Source organism: Dromaius novaehollandiae, chromosome 1 (genome assembly GCF_036370855.1).
Source record: "Dromaius novaehollandiae isolate bDroNov1 chromosome 1, bDroNov1.hap1, whole genome shotgun sequence".
In the NCBI taxonomy this organism is placed as follows: Eukaryota; Metazoa; Chordata; class Aves; order Casuariiformes; family Dromaiidae; genus Dromaius; species Dromaius novaehollandiae.
Genome location: NC_088098.1, coordinates 99,041,424 through 99,064,895, shown reverse-complemented (window position 1 = coordinate 99,064,895; position 23,472 = coordinate 99,041,424). Strand labels below are relative to the sequence as shown.

The 23,472-nt window shown below is 35.9% G+C and overlaps 1 protein-coding gene across 3 annotated transcripts in view; it reads right to left on the bottom strand.

The window, feature by feature from the left end:
• Positions 1 to 23,472, bottom strand: part of NECTIN3 (nectin cell adhesion molecule 3) — a 65,136-nt gene that overhangs the window by 5,521 nt on the left and 36,143 nt on the right. The window contains exons 4-8 of one of the 3 annotated variants that reach the window (XM_064522007.1): positions 22,730 to 22,847; positions 19,398 to 19,549; positions 6,233 to 6,371; positions 5,639 to 5,723; positions 4,748 to 4,852 (exon numbers count right to left, since the gene is read on the bottom strand). In XM_064522007.1, the coding sequence (XP_064378077.1) occupies positions 4,748 to 4,852; positions 5,639 to 5,723; positions 6,233 to 6,371; positions 19,398 to 19,549; positions 22,730 to 22,847 (599 nt within the window). Of the gene's footprint in view, positions 1 to 4,747; positions 4,853 to 5,638; positions 5,724 to 6,232; positions 6,372 to 8,597; positions 11,918 to 19,397; positions 19,550 to 22,729; positions 22,848 to 23,472 lie in introns of those variants that run through there. The other 2 variants (XM_026112303.2, XM_026112302.2) reach the window with 2 other exon arrangements.

The following is a 23,472-nucleotide window of genomic DNA, read 5'->3' as shown; positions in this document are numbered from 1 at the left end:
TAAATGAAGATATTTGAAGATAGTGATGTGGATGACATCAGTATCTTACGTAGTCCTCAACTTAAACATATCCAAATTTGTTTCATCTACAATTCCCAATATGATTTTTACAGGCAGAACTCCAGACAATATCAATCCCCCCCCCCCCCCCATAAGGGGGCACTGTAGTAGATAAACACAAAATCTGGGGAAGGAAGAGGAATAGTGAAAAAACTGTGCACCACAACTGAAATAGTCAGTCATTATCAGTATTCCTGATACTATAAGGAGGATGTGGAGATGGCTTATCATTTGGTCAGTTTTTTTCTTTCCTCCTTACTTTGAAATACAAAGCCCATCTTCCAGGGGATACTTTGCATATCAATCATTTGATTCTCACACAAATCAGGAGCAAGACCAAACCTAATGGCACCTCAATAGTGTATTTCAATAGTTTCCCTTAAGAATTTACAGGTACATAGCAGCTGTACAGAGAAAAAAAAAAAAAATCAAAAATGGCTCCTGGCTAACAGTTTTAAGTGAAAACAGCTATATGTCAAAAGTTAGCTAAGTTTTCTATGTTTTGCATCTTTAGTAGCAGGTGTGCCACCTCCCAAGTAACCACAGAGTTCCAATTTCCATCCTGATAAGTTCAAATAAGTAAGACCAACACTGCAAAATATGAGTGGCTACTACTAAAGAGGATTGCTTATCTTAAAATATCTATAGTATACTTGCACCTTTAACTGAATTATTACAGCCAGACTTTCATTTCTGATTAATGATCAATATTGTTTAACCTCCTGTATTAGGTCAGATGTCTGTTTTCAGATCTACCTCAAGAGAAAAGGTATTCGTGGGCAACTGAAAGCATAGTCAGCAAGTATACAAATGCACCATAACCAACTAGATTGAAACAGTATAACTTTAGCTGTATAGTACCACTACAGTACTATAGTTGTCTATAGCTTAACAGTTCAGCAGCAAAAAAAAAAGTTTGGTATTCTTTAAATAATTATTGAAAGCCTGGTTCAAGAGAAACAAAAATAAAAATTTTCCTGAATAGTAAATGCAATATCTGAAAAATCATACTGGTTAAATCTTGAAAGAAAAACAAGGTTTGCTCTTTATTTTTGCAATTCTGAAAATTGTGCATTAAAGAAAAGCTAACCTCAATTCACCTCTAAACAGAAAAGTTAAGCTAGAAGTTGTTAACTTTCACATTCAAAAACTTGTTTTAAGCAACACAGAAGAGAGTCAAACATTGTTCCCCTCATACAAGATGACAGCTATAGCCTTCTTCATGGAAAGTCTAATGCAACACATTATGAACAGGGGAGAAATGTAGGAACAGACAATTCCAGCACAGATCCATATAGCAGAGGAACAGTTTCTGGTCATTCAAGATGATCTCAAAACTAACTAGACATTTACATTTTAAAGTGGAGCTACGTGAAAGACCTCAGAAAATTGAAATATGCAAGAATAGTTGTCCATGTGCACATTAAGATACGTTAGTGCCCTTTAAGAGAAACACAGTATTATAAATGTTGACTAGACTTCAAAGCACCAAATGTATAATGACAACTTACTGCCATTAGCTACAATTGAGTTTCTACGACTAACAGTGAATCAACATGAAATATAGTGGTCTGAACTCTATCACTTGCTCTAGAGAACTGCTGAAACATAGCCATGCCTTAAAGTTAACAGCCAAAGTGAAAAGAAATATTATTCATCCCATTAAAGCTCTGTAATTCAAATCTCAACCTATTCCAATGCCATCAATCTTTATGGATCTAATGTCTTGCTTTACCATATTCCATCAAGCTCATGATTTAAAAGTGCTGATTTTCAAAAGGGACATTTGCTCTACAAATAAAAGCTAGAAAATTGAAAATTGTCAGGCCCAATCAACAGTTTAAGTCACTGGAGAGGCAAACAAATCTGTATTTATTAAACTAATACTGCAGTAGCCAATTACTTGATGCATTTACAACAGTATCAGGAACCAGTAAAATTCTCGCATACATTTCAGAAACAACACTATGATTTTTGTTTACTTCAAGTTTAGTATTTCTTATCCACCCCAGCTGAAAGGCAGGCATTTTAATATATGGAAAACTCATACCTTAAGTTTTCCATGTAACATCAAGAATTCCTATTTGCACTGGGCAGAAACAAACCCTGACAGAGCCACTCCAGAATAAATCAGTAAGAGTTGAACTGTTTGGCCAATTTCACCAGCAAACTGCCAATGGTTTGCAGAACTATTGAACCACGCTGGTGATGCATCTATTTTCCATCTCAGATCTATCAGCATATGTTTCGGATAATATTTTTGTTTTCTACTTTGTCTGCCACCACGATGAAGTCAGTTTGTTACTGAATGGACAGCTTCCAAACACAGTCAATCATCAACTCCAACTGCCCAAGTTAAAGAACAGCCAATTTCAATCACGAGCAAGCAACGCTAAGAATAATGATTTAAGATTCAGCTTTTACTAAGGTATTATCACTCCTCGGTAAGCTCTTCCCTCTGTCACACTGCACTGGTAGTAAAGGAGTACAGCACATCAGGCTAAAGCAGTAGCTTTACCACAAGTGGAACAACCCTTTTTCCAACTAATCCACAGTGGTAGCTAAGATACTAGTTAACTAAGTCGCCAGTCTTGCAGGAGAAAGAAAACCACACCCAACATGTATTCGTAAGTCTGTTTCACTGATAGGTTGATAACATTCACAGTGGTCATACAGCCCATGTTCTTACCTTCAGAATTGTTTTTCAAAAGAATATTTCAAGTCTCAATAATCTTTCATGCTTTCTTCTCCTTCCCCTTAACTTATCTTTTTCCACATTTATTTATTTCAAGTTTTAAAATAATATTGAGTTATTTAACTCTTCACCCGACACTGTCCTTAACCCGTTCTTCACCCGACACTGTCCTTAACCCGTTGTTCTTCCTTTTCAACACAAGTTGAAAAATCAAATGTTTGATATGATCTTCCTTTCCCCACTCCAACTGTTGTTTTTCACTGTCTTCAGACCTGTTTTTCCTAGTCTTACCCATCATTTGCTGCCTTATAATTCCATTAAAATACTAGCTTTTTCTAAAGGCATACTGCTTTTGCTCCTCAACTACTAGAGCACAATCTGTAGATTAATTCCAAGAACACGTGGTTTACCACTTGCCAGAAAGAGACACACTGCTGAACATGAATTCATCACACAAGTAGGTGATATGCAGGTGAGGAACAAAAACACTAACGTTATCACTAAACGCTAATATTCTCTGGGCAGGGAGAGAAGGGTGGCAGGAAATCTGTCTGCTCTAAAATTTCTACCAACAGTGGATTTAGACATGACATACACAAGGACTGGAAATGAGAACAGGAGATTCTGGTGGGTCCATTTATTACACTAAAACCAGAAATCCGGGAAATCTTCCCATACGGCATTAAAACACAAAACCCTTGTTAGAGAAAGGAGTTGCACATTTTATCACCATGGAGCATGTGACAGAACTCAAAACCACCAGCTTTTGTCAAAGAAAACAGGTACTGGTCTACCCAACAGTGTGCAGATGCAGAAGGACATAGCATATCTGTGTTTTTGTGCTTTGACATTTGCAATAGTTTGCATAGTTGTATCTTGTAGAGTTTTACAAATGGAATTACATACAGCATTGTGTTTCACTCTAAACACATTCCTTCTCAAACAGTCCTTTAAAACTCTAAATCAATATCTCACCCTTTCCAGTACAGAAATCCAACTACAACAATATTACATTACTTGCAATGCCTATCATTTCTCATTTATCAGCATCCATCCCAGACAGCATGCCATCATCTTCATACAGCCAAAGTCCATTAACAAAATCACTTTCGTGCCTCATTCTGGCCCCCATCATGTTAATGATTTCTTCCATTGTAAGGTCCTTCATTAATATAGATGAGTTTATCTACATGCATTTTGTGCTTCCTTCTATTCAATCTTGTTTGCCTAAACAGCTTCTCAGTCTAAAGCAAATTATAATAATAATGCTTTCTCTTTCATTTCAGAAGAGACAGTCTCACCTGTGTTAAGACCATTAGAAAAACAACCAGTAGAGTCCAAGAGAGCCATAATCTTTAATGAATCCCTATCATGCCAGATTTAAAGCCACTGTGGGCCATCTTTTCAAATCTGATCCAGAGATATCACCATTCACAGAGGGTGTTTTTTAGCTTTATGCTTTTAACTATGCTATTACAATTTCGCTAACTTCTCTCCTTTGAGCAGGAATCCAAACATTATCATTAAAGAGCTGCAGTATTTGACAGGCTAGCTATACTAAGTACATTAGATATCCTTACAAGATGCAAGTCTGAAGTCAGTCCTTCCAAGGCTAGAATTACTGAACTATTTCCCTTCTCCAGTGTTATTTCTGTTGCTACAGAAAGCTCAGTCGATTCCTCAATGCTTTGAAAACTCTGAATGCACATTGTACTATACAAAATCAGGCCCCCCCTCTTTCCTTCCTAGCACCTGTCAAGCTAGACATAACTCCATTCCTTCACAGTATCAAAGAGTATTTTTTCCTCAGTCACATTTCCCAGCAAGCATAGAAGTCATCACTTTGAATAAAGTGAATCTAACTCTAGTAATTCAAAAGACTGCCTGAATTAGTGCCTTCTCCCCCACTCCTTTAAGTAATATTATGCAACAAGATCAATTCCTTTTCAGGCTACTGAAATTCTTCCACTGCTCAACTTCCTGTTGATTTACCTCAAAATTCAATTGCCAAGTTGACATCCCTCTGTCTCCAAGGACATAACCTTCATGCTGCTCAGTAAAGACACTGCTTTTTGGCACTATATGCAAAAAGTAGCTCTGAGTAACAAGATTAAAAAAAAAAAAAAAAAAAAAAAAGAGAGAAAAGCAACAGGTCTGTAGTTAAAAAAAGAAAAAAGCAGGTAAGAACAAGCTTACAGTCTTCAGAGCAAATAAAACTGAAGAGGGCAGAACTATTTACAGTGTCATTCTTTGCTCTGTTTAATATTCCTTTGTTTTGGACTTCTGCCACACTATTTTAGGGTTGTAAGTGAACTGGTTCTTTGTAATTCTGAAGTAAGAAAGCATTTAAGAGTGATTTAGTGATCTTCAGCGAGAATCAAAACAGTTCCATGTTATCCACATAAAAGCCAAAATTCCAATATATTCTTACTCAGACCTCAATAACAACAACAACAACAAAAAAGCAGTTGTTACAATAAGTTACAGAAGCTCACTAGCAAGGAAGACCATGCTGCTGAAGTAACTCGTGAAGTTTATAAAATATATTTGCTCCAAATGTTAAAAGCCTTTCATAAAACCATTAAATTCCAAGGTGATTAGAGAACAGACATCTGTAGCTTCTTTAGTTCAAGATTAGCAGAGTCTGTTACATGCTATTAGAGATCCAAAAAGGATTTATCTGCCAGTTCTCCACCTTTAAGGATCGTGTTAACACCAAAACCATAAGATTCAGATACCCCAAAAGGTAAGGAAACCTTTTGGTTGTGAATCAACAATGGAACAACTCTATATGTTATCAGGAAACAAAAACCAGACTCAATGTAAAAAAGGGGGAGTTAACACTACTCCTCAGTTTAAGATTATAAATAACCACTCACTCACCTGGAGCATAGCTTCTTTCTGGGGTACAGAGAATGCTCTATCCTCACATGAAGAGGATGGTTTGTGAGTGGGTGGAAGATCAATCCTGTATTAAAAAAGAACGAAGTATAACATACCATGTTTGTGAAGTCCAACTGAAGGGTCATACTTTTTTTTTTTTTAAAGCAGCTTGATCATCCAAAGCTCACAATCAGGAACACACATTTTTCAGTCAGCAATAGCATGTGAAAGAAATATTTTAACATTAAGTATACTTGCAAAGTATGGTTGATTTACTCTCACATTAGGCCTACAGTATTTGTGACAACAGTCAAGATGGACCCCTGCCCCACTCTCCAGTTCAAACTGCAAGTGATTTTCTTTCCCAAACCTTCTTTTGAAGGGATTAAGAAATATATTGCCCCTCATGTCATGCTTAGCTTCCTTATTTCTTTTCAGAAACAAGTGATTCTACATTTGTCTGCCCTGAAAATGCTGCCTTGAAAGTGTGACAGCTGAATAGTTTCTACAGGAACTCAGTTATTTAAATACTTGGGTAGAACAAACAAGTTTTCTGCATATTTCTTCCAATTAAGAAATCCAATACATACTTACACTTTGTCAAGATACGATGGCCTTTTTTTCCTTGGGGTCAGCAGCACTGTCACAAAGATGGTAATGATAAAAAGAGCAAGGACTGCTCCAATCACAGCCCCTGCTACAGCAACAGATGATGTCTGCTTAAATGGCACATCTGTAATGTGATAGCACAGATTACACTTTTTTTTTTTTTTAAAAGAAGTCTACATATTTTCAATATTCATAAGTTATTTCAGTGTTGCTCTGAGAAATGTTTCATCCTTGTATCAAAGTAGGAGCCCTCTTTCTGCACTATCAATTTTTCAGTCTTGGTTTCAGCTGCCCAATTCAAAAACTGATTGAATTAAAGACAGCTTAAGAATAATTAATACCATTTCAAGAATCTCATTGATTACTTCTTAAAAAATACTAGCTGCATGCTTTTATTTTCAATTTCAAAGCAAGATGCAGTTACAGAACACATGCTTTGCACTTACATGAGCAAGCTAGGTGTTAACTCAAAACACAGACAACTATGCTCTATTTGCAATCTTTAAAGCCACTGAAGTCTGCCAAAAAGGGAAAACTGAATCTTAGAATCAAAGAGAAAGATATACTGCTACAAGCAATGAACATGCAAACCCACTAATGCTTGGTTTACACTTACCAAAGCAGCCCCTAAGATCATCTGTCATCTCTAGGACTTAAAATTATTATTAGAAACAGTCATTTTTATAAATAAACTTCAACACTGAGCCCTCCCTCCAGTAATTTGCTTTCACTTCAGGGGAAAGATTATAGAGATTATTATTATTTTTGTTTGACCTCAGCACTGTCAAACCCTATGTTTAACAACTCTCATACTGAATTAAAACATTTATCAGTCTTCAAAGGTCACCCATCTACTATGCTAGAAAATTCAGTAAGTGTTTCAAATCTTTCAGAAGACTAAGTTTGAAACCTCCTAGCAAGCTCTAATTCAGTATCATCAGTCTGTTATATACACTTTAGAGAATTATCTACACTTACATTGACAGGCTTATTGAAAAGTCACACAACTGGAACAATTCATACTAGCTTCAATAAAACCATTACCTGCAAAATATATGTAAACATGCAGAAATAAGGGACTGCTCTGATCTATATCGTTTACTGGATCAGAAAGGTAACAGCAAAGGAGCTTAAAGTTAACATAGCTCTATACCTGGTAATGCATTTTTAATACAGTATACTTTTATCTTTCTACTTTTATCATTTTCCTTCAGGAACAATCATATATTGTGTTTCTCCAAACACCACACAACCCTCCTCTATTCAGTCTCTTACCAGAGGTTATTTTAGGAGCCTTTTCAGCAATACACTCTGCTACTGTATCAATCACTAGTATTTCAAATGCTGTCCAGCTTCTGGGCCAGAAAGCTGAACCATGTGACCTTACTTTCATCCCTCATTTTGGAAAAGCTCATTTCCAATCCAATAAAGGGACTCTTGACTCTCACAGCATATGAAAGACCTGACAGATCACTCTCATGAGTGAGGTGAACTCACATGGGTTGTTTAAATAGTAGGAATATCTAGGTAAGCACAAAACAATGGAATTAAGTGGTTTTTTTCTAGCTTCTTCCATTAACACTAAAATATAAAGCCACAGGTTAACGAAAATGTCGGGAAGCTAATTTACTCCACAAGATTGATGCAACCTATCATCTTAAGTGATCAGTATTCAATTTTAGGAAATATACATTTATATATTTATATATGCATATATACATATATTTATATATGTATTTATATATACATATATATTGCTGTCATGACACTACCCTATATACGTAAGAACCACAGGTCCCTTTTTGTCATGAAGATTGGGCACATGAATTGGCTTAAGTTTAGTTTACACTGGATGCTATCTTGTTCAGGCAAGTAAGTTGCAGGAAACAGAGACGGTCTTAGGCCCAGAATTCATGAAGACACTGGTCTTGCAAATGCAGCTTCACTAGAAGAGTTTCTTGCCTGTAGGTTTCATAGCGTACTATGATTTAACAGACCTTTACAGTGTCTTTTCCAGTAAGTTTTGCAATAATGTTAAACATCAAGTATTATAAGTTCAATGAAAGTCTGGCCATTGAATCTGGTTTTAGGTGATATGACAACAGCCACCCAATTCACTCTCAAAACCAGGAAACACTTACAACAAGAGTAGCAACATGTAGGAACTGATATTTGCAATTATCACAGTGCTCACTTGATTTTCTTTTGAATTGCTTTGTCAAAAAAGTAGGTACAAAAATTAAACCAGTTTAACCAGAGGACTGATCAGAAACCCAGATGCTCTTGCCAAGCTGAATAAGCCAGAAAGCACCTAAGACTACACAGCAATTTATGATCAGTTGGTCATAAATAAGTGGGAATTGTTTTATTCCAACAAATATGGTTAAAGTGAAGCTACAACATCTGAAAACAAAGTGATTTTTTTTCAAGAATCTGAATCCAACTTTTTTTCAAGAACCTGAATCCTACATATTTTATTAGCTGTCCTTAATGTACAATTGTTTACATAGCACCTATCCCTACTTTACCATTCTCAACTGCTCACACTTTTAGAAATTGTTTCTAAAGCCAGTTGTTTTGTAAGCTTAGGGTCTTCTCAAGGAAATACTAAAAAAGCCCATCCTAGAGGTTTAATTTCTTTCGCTCCTTTCACCCAACTTTTGGTTTTGTTATACCTGTTCACCTTCCACTTTTATGAGTATATCTTTCAAACATTTTTCAACACTACCTACGCTGGAGAACGTAACAAAAGTTTATTCACACAACAGCCATTTGTACTTACAATCAATTCTTTTTACAGCAGATATAATGTACAAAACATTGCAACACTTGTAAGCCCTATCCCTACTATCAACTTCAACTCCAAAACATTTCAACTTCAATCAATAGTAGCTAAATATTTTTTAAACAAACAAACAAAAAAAAAAACCAAAACCAACCCTCAAAAACCCACAGAGACACAAGCAAGATATCCCATGTGGAGAACAGGTTTATGGTTATGTTTATTTCCAAGTAAGACCATCTTTTAAAGATGATATATCAAGTATTTTTTTGTTTAAGAGGTATGATCCCTTTACTTCAGAAATAATTTGGATCAGAACCTTCTACTAGAACTCAACTTCTTTCTTTGAATTTGCATTCAAACTACCAATACATAGAATATTATTTGCTATTGTACTTGAGACTTGTCAATCACGTACCAGTGCTCAGTTGATCCAGATGTGGACTTTAGTTGTTTAGGGAAGTTTTCCCATTTGAATTTCAAACAAAGCTGTTGTCCTTTTTTTTTTTTTTTTTTTTTTTTTTTTTTTTTTTTTTTTAAGACATGCAGTCATATGCGATCACAGTGTATTGTCTACAACACTCAATGCAATTATTTTTGTCAAGCTCTAAATGCTGTAAGCTACCAAATACCATGAGGATAGAAAAGAACTTCCAGCATGAATGCTCATGAAGCAGCCATAATTATGGAGCCCATTTCATTTTAAATGTAATGGGCAGTTTTCCCTTTTCAGGTTTCAAATACTAATAGCCTTATAAGGTTCGTTTTTCCAGCTAAACATTTAAAAATGGCACTTCAAAGAAGTCATCTTTCTCATTGTGAATTTATCATTGTTATGTAATTCATCTAGAGTTATTTCATTGCAATTTCTCTCCACATAATCAGCAGAATTAGTTTGCTGAACCTACTCAAGATAAAGTAGAACTAGTTTGGATCACAAAACAGATGTCCTACATATGACGCCGTTTTAAAGAACGAGTACTTATTGTTAAATCAGGAACTACTTGCAGGGAAAATAAATCCACTGCAGCACAGAGACTGCAGGGTATATCTAAACTTGTTTCATATATTCTGTAGTTGCACAGTACGTTTTTACTACATGAAGCGGCAATGCAATGTCCACTTCCCTACTAATAACCTGAAGTTCTAGTCACCCTCTCTGAAGCAAGCATTGTAATTTTTAAAACTTGTTATCCAGAAGTAGTGTAAAACTGCCATTTTAATTACAGGTCATAAAATCTCTAGCAAACATTATAACACCTCTTCACATGCTTGATGTGTTACTGGCATCCTGTAAAATATGCAAACTTGTTTGCTTCTCCAACTTAGAAATCCATTGGAGTTTTCTTCCTAGCTGTGCTCAGATCTCCAGCTTTCAGATTCAAAGGTAGGATCCCCACAAAGCCTCATAAATGGGTCTTTAAAACTATTACATGTACTTGCAAAAAAGAGTCTTGTATTCAGTAATGAGTTTTGACATCCTGTCAAATACAGGCCTAACAAAATACCTCACTTGCATGTATATATACACCCACTAGCATAAGCTTTTAGAAATCAAAGACTATAAAAATAATTTTTCATATTACTCAAAAGACAAGCCTTTGACCTGTTTACACAGTTACTCCTCAAAGTCTTGTTCATAAGTTATTTTCAGTGCAATGACCTAAGTACATAGTTACAAGAAGGCTCATTAAAACGCTAAGAGGTATTCATTTTTGTGCAGAAAACCTAGAAATAAAGCTTTGATTCTGCTGAAACTCATTTTAATTGGTAAAGTAGTTGCTATATAGAAGCATTAAATTTGTCATGGATGGTCTCTAGATTTGAGTAATTCACTTACTGTTCTGCATTTACTTACTGTTCTGCATTACTAGATCTGCAAATTAAATGCCCCAAAAGATTATACTTGATCATTGTCTTAGGTAAACTTTTTTTCAAATCAGAAAGCCAAGAAAGCCACTTTTTATTCTTAATCAAGTCCGAATGGTAACTTTAATTTAGCCTTTGTTACCTCTGACATAGACCAATATAAGCACTCTGCATTAAAATTCAAATCTTGAACAGTAGTACAGCATTGGGAGAAAAATAATAATAATAAAAAAAAAAAAATCAAAGCAGCTCAGATACATTTTCCCAGATTCAACATTTCCATTTGTCAAGTCACAATATAAAGAGCTGGGGGCAGGGGGAGTGGTGTTCAAAAAGTTTATTCCTCCTCACATGTAAGTATAAACAATCTGAAAGTGACCAGCAAATGAAATGAATTGTAGGTACAAGTTTAGCTTTCAGTGGTTACTACACATACCACTCCCTCCGGGATATTACCGAGCCATCTACGTGAGAAACAAAGTCTTCTTCATTGTCATCATAACATTCACCACCCATATATTTCATCCCCAATGTTCCACCTTCATAATAATCCATTGGTCTTTCATAACGTTCCTGGTACCTGTTAATATTGTCTATATTGTTCCACTCTGTTTTTTCAGGGTCTTCTAAATAATCTTTAGATATTAGGCTGTTCATTGGATGTTTTATTTCTTTTTTTATACTGTCAGGGTAAGAATCCACATCATCTGACTGAAGAACATCTATTTGAGACTCTTTTTGCATATCTGATGGTGGAATGTAGTTCTTAGCAAAGTAGTCACCACGGAACGTCCGTCTTCTCCTATAGCAGATAATTCCAACCAGAACACTGACAAGTATGAGGAAGAGGGCCCCCCCCACCGCACTACCGATGACGGTACCCCAAGTGTCTTCCTGCATTGCTGGTAAGGTTGATGTTGGGATATTTATTATTCTAGATTCTGTTGCTAAACCTGTGATGCCATCAGTCGAAGGATGCCAGGGAACCGTGGGCAGTCGAGTGGTAGTAGTAGGAGGATCTAATGGAAAGAGCAGAGAAGTAGACAAGACACAGAAAAGGCACAGAATGTCAATGCAAGCTAAATCAGTTAAGGGTTTATAAGAAAGCCAAGTTGATGGATATGTTCTACAAGAATAGTTTTTCATTCTCAAGTTTATGGTACTATAAAATGAGCCTCTTGCATTTTCCACAGGCTTTGAACCAGCTTCAGTGCATTTTATTCTGAGCTAAGCTGCAGCAGGATAGGGAGCCTCCTTTGTAGTACGGGGTGGGGAAATAATGTTTAAGTCATCATCTTGCCCTCCTCACAGTAAGGAGATGCAGCTTTCCTGCTCAAGAGTACATTGTTCATATATACCTCACCCATGGGAGAACACTGTCTATTACAAAAAAAACAAAAAAAAAACAAAAAAAAAAAACACGGTCCCATGCCTTTCCAGCCAGCAGTTAGAAATACTGGATCAAAGTGATTGTGCCACAAAATAAGTTATTTAACATCAAATCCCCTCTTCAGAAATTGTTCAGGGCAATGAGTATAAGAATGAAAAACTATAAACTGTGTGCTAAGTCAACAACACATGAACTACTGATTTCAAGCTATTCTCTCCAAAAATATTTGTTGCATTAACAACTTACACAGCTTCAGATTGAGGATAGTGAAGGAAGCATAGTGAAAAATGGCATGTATTAATTTAATCTCAAAATAACACTATTTATACTTGAGCAAGGAGTTTTCAGGATGTTAAGTAACAAAAAGCCTGAAACATTTGAAGTAAAAGTGCCATCCTGCATTCCTCCTGAAAGTAATTTGATTCCTCATGTGTAAAAAAAAATTCCATATTTACTCCCCAACGTGGTACAACATCAATTTCATGTCAGGCTTATACAAGTAAACAAGAGATTGCCAGCTACTGGGCTTCTCCAGTGGTCAGATTTTTCCCTGTGTTCTTTACATCAACTGGAGATTTATGCAGCTGCATTTAAAATATGGTTGCAAGCAATGGGCTGATGACAATGAAAAAGCTTGAAATTATTTCAGACTGCAATGTTACATGCAACACCAGTTTCTACATTAGTGTTGCATTAAATTAAAAAAATTCTTATTTTGCCTTGCCCAGTGCAAGGCAGTTTTAAAAGCAGTAAAACAAGCTCAAAACATGTTACTGTAGCTTAAATCTTTTAGAGAGAATATTACATGGACAGCCAGCTAGTTCACTACATCATGTAATTATTGAGTTAAATGAACACAAGCAAGTTTCATGGAACCATTACTATCACCTTACAGAAGCATGTAAATTTACTGACACAAAAAAAGTAAGTAAAATAGAACTGGAGACTGGTCAAACGTCCAGTTATTTAACAAATCTTAAGTTTAAAAAGTTTATGAACTTTCAAACTTACTATTGAGAGAGTCATTCAATTCTCTCATACCAGAGAGAATTGCCACATTTGTCATGACCAATACAAGTCATACTTCAAACTGCATCTCACTGCTGAATGCAACACTTTAAACCTGACATAAATAAAGTTTTGTATAGATATTTTCAAAGCACAATGACCTGTATATGACCTGACCATGTAAAAGAAGTGGTGATTTGTTAGGTATCTATATATAAATGATATTAATTTGACAGAAGACAGAACAAGATGCATAATCAAAATGAACAAAAGAAATTCGGATGATGATTTTAGTAAAAACAGATTTAAAGTGAATTTCATACTTTAACAAAGATGTAGAGATTTAGGAATCCAAATTTACCAGGGTTCCCATGTCCTACAAATCCATAGGTAAAGAAGTTAAACTCAGATCTGTTCCTTGAAAATACATTTGCTTCAGGATACAAGATTTCTTGGCTTTGTACACAATTTCAGACAGGACCAGAAATATTTACTTCCAGTTTTCTTTTATTTAAAGTAACTGGCTTTGTAATTCATCTATTTTCCTCTAATACTGAGCTGTTAGGTATCATCCTGTGTATTTTAAAAATTCACAAGTACGTAGCACTTGCTTCCTGGAAAGTTTAGCCATCAGCTGTGTAAAAATAAACACAGTGGCAACTACACTCTATCAGTAATTTCTTTATGCTAGTGTTTTTAAAAGTGCTTTTTGTTTAAAACATTTTCTTTCATCCACTAGTTGTCAGGTTGTCTACCTGAATTACTTTCAAGCACTAATTAACATATTAATCTTAAATTCACCACAAATGTAATATAAACTCTGGGTTCATTTATATGTATTCCTAGTCTATTTAACTATTTTATTGTTGCAGAATGACAATATTAAAATCAGCTTTCCTCATTTACAGAGCATAAAAGATCAGTTACAACTAAGAACCTGTGAAGTTACCCAGAGCTTTTTGAAAGGAAAACTAGACTTTCCCCACTTCCTGCACCAAGCAGATTTCCCAAATAGAAAATAACAGTGGAAACAATTAAGACCAAGATTGTCAGTAGAATTTCAAAGACTTGGCTGATGTGGTAATTTATGCAGCAGCGCAAGTTTACCATATACTCAAGGACCCATACAGGCCATGGAGCTGAGAGCTGCAGAAATTCTAACAAATTTCATCTTTTAGTAATTAAGTGTGCCTTAATTTTTATTTTGCTCTTACTGTGTTCTTGGCCCCAATCAAATCCTTATGACATATACCCCCAGTAGTAAAGACAGAGACAGGTTAAGACCCATAAAAAGGTTCTCGTAGTACTACATAACTACCATCCTCATTACAATAAATGGACTCACAACTGAAGAAACCAGAAGAAAGCAAAAGTCTATTCCCATTAGGTACAAAAAACCCACCAGCTCCCTCCATACATAAAAAGAAGTCTAACTTTTCTGATTTGTTTCAAAGCCAGTCCTTAGTCTTCTACCAGTGAAAGCGAGATTTGCTTTTTGCCTGAAGTGAAGCTCTAACATCTCAAAAAAGCACCATGGTCTTTGTACAGTATGCTTAACTTCCCCTCTCATATATTTTCCAGAGACTTCCTATGAAAGCTGGTACCAACTTTGGTGCCCTATTGGGTCTGATATTTTTATGCTTCCCTTAAATGACTCTTCTTGATCCAGTTTTCACAGCTCTTGCAATGCAAACAACTTAATCCTAAAAATGCCTCTGCGTAAAGTAAGCTTAGAGATACTTGTTATATACTCCCACTACATGCATTGACTGATCTTATATCCCCAAACACTGCATCTCGGCCTCTGAATCCCCTTGCAGTACATCCTTGTTCAAGTGTCCAGGATCCATCTTCTCTCCTCCTGCAATTCAAAGCCAACAGAAGCTGAAGAGTCAGACACGGATGGTCAGTCCTTAGTACCAGACCAACATCTTCAAACAACTTCTGTTAAGTCTCAACTTGAAGTCAACAAGCATACCATTTTATATAATTGACCACTTGAGTCTAGAGAATTGAAATAAAATTCAACTACAAACCATTATAGATTTAGCCCAATGGGAACTCTTTTAGGATTAAAGTGACAAACTCTATAATGAGGAAAATCCTAAATACTGGCATACATCTCCTTCAGATAAAGTTGTCACTTAAACACTACAGAAATGAAATCTTGGAGGGAAAGGTGCTTTGGCCTGGTCACCAAGTATTAATACTGATAGTCAAAGGCTGTCTGGTTCCAAGAACAGGATAAAGTCTGGTTCCTCCCATATAAAAAACACCACACCACCCAAACCCCACATGTCATTCCAGATCACAATCCATAAGTCTTTCTGTCAAATATAACTGAAGAGTTTTAAGTGGTCAGTTACATGTGGCATTTTCCTCTTTACTGAAAGAATCAGGTCTTCTTAAAATTCTCAGGTCAGAGAGGTTCATCCTCAAGTACCCTTTCCAGATTAAAGTGATCATCCTTGAAGGCCACCTTCTTTAAGACAGAATATTTAAGACTTCAGAACAGGAGCTAAAAATAAGGCCATACCTGCTGTGATCAAAAATACCAAATTCCATTAAACTATATGTTCTTATTTATGATGCTGAAGACCCTTCAGAAAGCTTCATTGGCTTGGTCCAGTTGCCCTTTAAAAGTACAGTAAACACAATCTCTTTGGCTACATGCCAAAATCAGCTATCAATCAGCTATATGCCATCACCACTTCCTATCCATTGACCAATGTTCTTCAGCTATGCCAATTGCTAATGGTGATTTAGCATCTTTCTGGGGGGAGGGAAAGGAGGGGAAAAAATGAACTATGGACCCCTTTTTATATTCCAGACACACGAGCTAGGAGTTCCTCTCCACAATCACAGGGAATTAATCCTAAACCAAGTTTCTAGCCTCAGATAGGCCTGAGTATCCATAAATGTGCTACCACTCACTAATTGACCTACTGCAAGACAAAAATACAATCACACATCGCAGATATATGCTCTGATCATTCTTAGTGCTTTGTAGGCAGCTAGTCATATGCCTCAGGTGAAAGCATAGTGGTCTGAAAAGAGTTATGCCCAAGTTAAAAAAAAAAAAAAAAAGCAACAAAGAAAAGCAGCATTTGTACTTTTCCCTCAACTAGAGACACCTATAGAGATAAGGAAAGAGCACAGTACACCTTTGCTATTGGTTGACTTTTTTTCCTCCAATCAGCTAATTACCAAGGCTAGCTTTTCAGCAAACTTGTACCACAGCATATTTTGCTAAAACAAGGAAAGCTGCAGCCTAAACAACACGTCTCTGTACTGAGTAACTTGAAATTCATTACAACTAGAAGCCACATTGCTGTGGGACTAAACCAGGAACTTCCAACAATACTGCATCACATCTGATTTCCACAATCAAGAAGCATGACCTGCTTTTGCGTTAAGAGGAAATTTCTTAACTCCACAATTTTTTTTGTTCAGAGATATAAAGGTATTTGTGCCTCAAAACCAGTATTAAAAAGTCTCTACCTGCAAATACCATTTGAATATTTCCCTGTCCATTTAGGGACATATATTGTTTCTGGGAGCTAAAGTCTGAGGAATCTGTCATTTAATCTATGTCAACTACTTTTGATAATTCCCTATACCACTTTAAAAGTATTAAGATGAAATGTCCAGAGCGCAACAGGATTTATTACATTGAGTTTTTGTTCTTTTTTTAAATGCATGTTAGGACCAAAAGCTTTTTTTTTTTTTTTTTTTTTTGCTCAGAATACAATCCAGTCCTCCAACACATTTCAACTTAATAGCTACTTACTTTTTAGAGCAGTCAAGTAGCTTTACAACTACCAGCACCATGACCGTTCAGAAAGACTAACTTCACAAGTCTTCTTTGACAGCTTCATAATTAATATTTGCAAGATGGTGTGATCATATAGCTTGTCTGCTAGCTTCAAAGTTGAATTTTATGGTTTTGCCAGGTTTTATACAGTGGAAAATGGCTGCTACGGTAAGGAGGAAAAAAGAGCTAATTAAATGATTACACCACAATCTACGGCAATCCCATGCTCACCTCTACCAAATGAACACTACCTGCTTAGTCAGTTTCAGTGTTAAGGTGGTAGACAAGCTAACAAAGTTTAGTACTTCAGAGTCTTGTTTTTGTACTCTTGACAGCAGTCTATGTTCCTTCCTTAGGACGATCTAAATAATTATTTAAAAAAAAAAAAAAAAAGATTTTTTCTGCTGTTTCATACTTATTTACCACAGTCCTAAATCATGTAGGGCTGCTCAGTTATTTTAAGAGCCAGTCAGAACACTGAAAGGTTATTCAGAGGTGTAGTAAAAGGGGCTTAATATTCATTTTTGAAAACAGTACAGGTGTAAAACTGTCCCCCCAACAATGCACAAAAACCTTCATTCTTTTTAGGAAATGTCATATAAGAACTCATACTAAGCTCATTTTAGTCTGTTAGGAAAGGCAATCGTAATTTAAATAAGACTCACATTTTCATGCATGACAGTTGTGGGAAAAAGCATGAGTTCTACTTGCAGATCATATTCATAGAAGTGACAACTTGTAAAGTGATGGACTTCAGAAACTGCCCCTCCCCTTACAGGTAGAATAACAGGGCTAGGGACAGAGCTGTACTCAGAGAAAGTAACACTACAGTTTAAGTGATTTTGAATGTTACATTCCAGGAGGATATATCACCATATTTAATGATGTATTTTTAATCTTTATATTACCTCATACTTCTTAAAAAAAACCAATAGTCTTTGTAATTGTTTTAAGGCTGTTAAACAGTCATGAGTTCTTACACATACAGGAATCATTGGAACCAAATATTTAGAGTTAACTTCTCACAGATGTGACTTTCACTATCAATTGCAGTACTCAGTCTTTTAATAGATAAAATCTTGTTTAATTTATAACTTCCATTTACAAATAATTCCACTATCTCAAAGTATAAGTTTCCAGTTAACAAGCCAATTAGCTAGGCAGTTAATTAGAACCTATTAATTTTCAGAATGGCTCACAGTGTAGTTATGTCAGTCTTACGGTCTGAAACACTACCTTATTCCAAAACTGCTGTTAACTAACAAATGTGAATTGATACATGTGGCTTCAAACATTTAGTTTAGTCTTAAGCTCTCATTCTCTTCTCAATCTTTAAGTATTCATATTTAGTTTCTATATTTGTACTAAGAAATTACCTATGTTTCTATTCATGTGACTTGTAAGTATGAACATGCACTCTGATGCTTATTTCATATTGTGGAATAACTTATGTCAAAAACTTAACAAAGTTAAACTTCATTCTGTTGTGCGTTTTCATCTCTACATTGTTAATACCTAGTTTGATTGAAAAGTGCTAATATATTACTAACCTTTAAGGAAAACAATGCAGTTAATCCATCACAGAAATCCAGAGATCTTTTTCACACTTGTACAGCACTACCCACATATACCCTAAGTCACAGTGCTCTGAGTGAACTGTTAAAGTCCTTACAAAGAAGTTGACATAGTAAAACATTAAGTACATTAGGCTAAAGAGACATGAGGATATTTTCCAGCAGCAGTAGTGCTAAACAGACACACAAGTTTGCCATGTACACTGAATAGATCAGCAAGTGAGTTCTACATGAGATAGTTAGCTTTATGATGGATACTACCATCCTGAAAAAAGAAGGCAATAATTAACTACACTGCCATGCTGGCATTCAGAATGTAACCCTAACAACCTTAAAGCAGAGCATCTTTGACTTTTCCAGATCTGGTTGCTCCCCTCCCAGTAAGATCTAGTTTTCAGCTTATTATAAATAGCAGTTTGTATGTCTTGCCAAAATGCAAGTTAACACTGGGAAAAAAAAAAAAGAAAGTTCACCTACCAAAAGGAAGTAATAGTGTGAGTAGCACTACAGAAAGACTTCAGGCTTATGTTGCTGTTACTGAAGAGTCAGTTTAATCTCAAGTTTTACCATAGCTCTCAACTTCATAGTTTTAATTCTTTCTAACACAACAGGCTTAAGCATTTAATATGTCAAGCAACTCTTAATTTTGCTTATTCAAGTATGACAAAAAACTTTGAGTTAACATATTGTCTTTGCCAAGCAGCAAAACTTACCTAATATGTAGATAGTCTTCTGATCACTTCTCTGACCAAGGGAATTAGTCACCTTACAGATGTAAGTCCCAGTGTAGTTGTAAGTCAATGGGCTGCTGAACTGCAGGGTATTGTTGACAGATAGCAATCCTTCAGGCCATTGTCCATCCAATCTAAAATAAAACGGATATATTTTAAGTGTGAATCTTTGAGACTATAGTCTAAATGTATCTAATGTAAAATAATATTTGCAGTAATCTAGAGATTGAACTTCTCCTGAGCTTATTATTGATATTCTCAATGGACCTTGACAGAGTATTTTCAATATCTACCTGAACATTTAGCCCTTTAACTTAAGGGATCTGGCACAGAACTTCAGTGCAAAATTTGCTGGTACTAATGAGGTATCTGGAAGATAAATGCTCCTAAAAATACTAAGAAAACATCATCTCAAAAGAACTTGGAGGAACTATCCAACTCAAGCTCTACAAGCTAACAGTCAAGGTAGGATGCCTTTATACCACTACCAGGATTACCTAGCCAGTTGAGTTATGATAAAAGAATGCTTCTGCTAGTACAAGCTTCATTTACAGGGCAATTGGACTAGCATTCCTTAGCAAGAGTTCAAGCAGTTTCTTCCCTCTCAATCTACCTCTTTTCACTCTGCATCATCTTCCCTTCCAAGTTATGGAAACATAATTGAATTTGCTGCTTTATGATCAAGTGACTTGTCCAAATGCATCATTCCCCTGAAGCATTCTGCATGTGATTGCAGAATTGGGCAAGCACAGTGGAGAAAGGGGAAGGGACAAAGGCATCAGGACTACTTTAACAGAGCTGCCAAATGCTAAAATATGTATTCAGTACATGTGCGCATCTCTGTGCATGTTATCACCACATACATAAACACGGACTACAGTTTCACTCATTTATGACTTCAGCTTTAAAATTCTGCTAAACCACTCTTCAGTCCTAAACTCAGCTGTTTCAGAATCAATTTTATTTTAGCCTAGATTCTTAGGCATCTTACTCCCCATTGGACACTTAGGTAATTTTATAACTATACCACTCTGTTGCATCCTATTTTGCTGCTATGAGAACAGCTAAGAGGTATTAACTCAAATATTTGATAACCTGATCTCAGTATCCTGGAAGCATTTAGGAAGTATGATTTTAAGTAATATTGAAAACAAAAGCCACCCACGACACTTTAAGCCATGTACTTAAATAGAAAACACACCTAACAGTAAATATGAGTATGTGAACTCTAAACAGTGTAGGCTCAGGAAGATGTTCCTATTTGAAGTAGGTGTCAGTGTTATGGACAACCTATGCTGTTCACATGTGTTGTGGATGAGTACTCATCCACGACAACATGTAAAGCTTCCAATAAATACTTTTCCATAAATCCTCATCCTAAAGCCAGTGATCCATCTGCCATTTAAAGGCTACAATCACTTTGCTAACAGTTATTGCCTGGAGTTGTTTCTGCCATACAAAATTAGCATCAGTGATTGAAATTAAGGATTCTGATATTATGAAGTACATGTTTAAAAAATACTGCAAAATAATCAATTAGTTTGAGTGCTCCAATCTAATATTAAAGGTTTCATATATAAAAACAATATTTTTAGATATTATTTATTAGAAGAGTTTTTTTATCCTAGCAAGTATCCTTGCTTCCAAGGGATAAAGAAATTTTAGGTTGACAGTTTCAAGATGCTATTACAGTTTGAAACCAGTAAGATACCAAGCAAGTTTAATACAGGTAGTTTTTGTTGCTTAAACACTTGAACTACCTTTCTTGTGCACAGATTTTTCCCAGCCCCTAAAGGGTCTTCTCTCAGCAATACTAGAGCTGTTTGGATGGGTTTTGCTGTTGCTTAGTAAAGCAAAAAGGCACAGTAGTTTTATTCTACAAAATTAAAACTGAAACAGCTTTGAAGATAAAAACTTAATGCTAGGAAGTTTAGTAGTGACCTTTGTAACATGCACAAATGCTTCACGTTTAAGTGTTCTGTTTTTGATGAAATGAGAAATAGAAGTTGTATTGATTAGTTGTTATATGCATCTCAAGTTCAAGTCAGACAACTGAGAACCTACTTCACCTAAAGAAACAAGCTGTATTACTCTTGAGAGCCTGGCATGCCCTTTCAAGTATATAATGTTTTGTGTTGAGCTCTCTTATCACACTAAATATAAACTAAGCATGGGGTGGGGATGGCAGCCTACCATGACACCGGTAATGCATCCCTTGTACTAAACCTACAGTTAGCTGCAATACTGACTCAAAGTTTGAATGGCTGCTTTTAGGATTGAGATAGTTTAGCAGGAAAACAAAATGCTAGTGTAACTGCCATCAAGCAATTCCAAACTTACCACAGCTTCAAAGCACATTATGACTAGTGCTCCTAAGTTATATCTGCCATTGGAATGGAGGGAAATAGAATACAGCTTCAGATCAGTAAATATTCCCATGATTTTATTGACAGAAGCATTGCAACAGAACTACATATTAAATTTACCCTATCCTTATGAAAGTTATTTCCTTGATTTCAGCTGGCACCAAATCAATTTAAAGCAGCTGCTTATTTCACTTTTTTCCCTTCACAAAACAGACTTTGCATCTATGTTTGCTTTTATCGTCTCCCTCTGTCTCTTACCCAAAACACATCGATGACTGCAAAAACAAAGCAATAAATCCCAAAGTAGGGCCATCCAGTCCATGTACTCATGACATGCAGCTGTTATGTAAGAAATACTTCCTTTCCTCCCATTTCCCCCTCACCCTCACATATGCTCAAACTACAGTTTGCATCAGTAAGCAAACCAGTGCATTCATCTGTCTTGGCAACTACTCGAGCACTCTTGAAAAGACCTGACAGATTCCTTAATTCAGTAAGTAGTATTTGCCATCTCAACTTTAGATTCCAGATCTTGGAAAGCAGATACCAAATAGTCTTTTCAAGTGTTTATTATCAACTTGCAAGTAATAATAAAACAGAACTGAAGAAGTAACAGCTGGATCCCTACTAGATCCTGACTAGGTCCCCAGCAGATTAGCCCAATCTACTGCAACATATTTTAGTATGTAGAGTAAAATTTGTAAAGGATTTTAGGATAAAAGTAATGACAAAGTGTTCAGGCTGGTAAACTTGAAAGTTATCCACCCACCCATATTCATACGCACACACACCCTTGTATCCTACTATTTTATAAGAGCCTGGGTTACATCATTACCACCCAATACAAGTCATACACTCCTTGTTTTCAAACCAGGTATCCTGTGAATAAAGAGATACCATTTACAACACCATAAATCAAGTGGCAAGCCCCTTTTTATAAATATTTACCTGGTCCACATAAATTCCATAGGCAATGGATTTGCATCAGCATTACATTTGAGCTGAACATTTTCTCTTCCAATGAACCAGTTTCCATCATAGCCAGTTACTGAAACTTCTGGGGCATCTACCAAAAAAAGATTTAATCTATCAATAATCACAATATTTTCTTTAAACAGAGACTGTTTAATAGTCAGCTTGATGGTGCAGCGGGCATTTTTTGTTTTTTAAAACGACGTACAAAACAAAATATAATTCCACGCTACAGCATAACATATAGCAGTAGATTAGATCAAGAACAGTAAGTTATTTTAACCAGTGTCAATGTCCCACTGTGCGTTTTCAGCAGCAAGCATACAGCAGTTTGGGAAAATGAAAGGCCTTCAGAAGAAGAGAATTGGTTTAATACCCTTTCAAAGCAGGGAAAGGTAAGTTAGAGCTATTTCTCACTAACAAGATAGAGCAGAGGATAAGAAATAGTGTTCTGAGAAGCCAGATAATTAGGAAATCAAAAAGGTCATAAATACTGGTTGAAAGTGTTAAGGACAATTATCCATTAGTATAATCAAGTGGGACTCTGTTGTCATGGACCTAAAAAGAAAGAAGCCTACTTCAGATATGTAGGAGAAATTTAGCTGAAATATTCAGAAACCACAGAACACACAAAAGCCAGTATGATTCAGTATACGCTCTTACAGCCAAGGAGTAATAAGATTCGCAGCAAAACCTGTAAGCTTAAGGGAAGAATGATA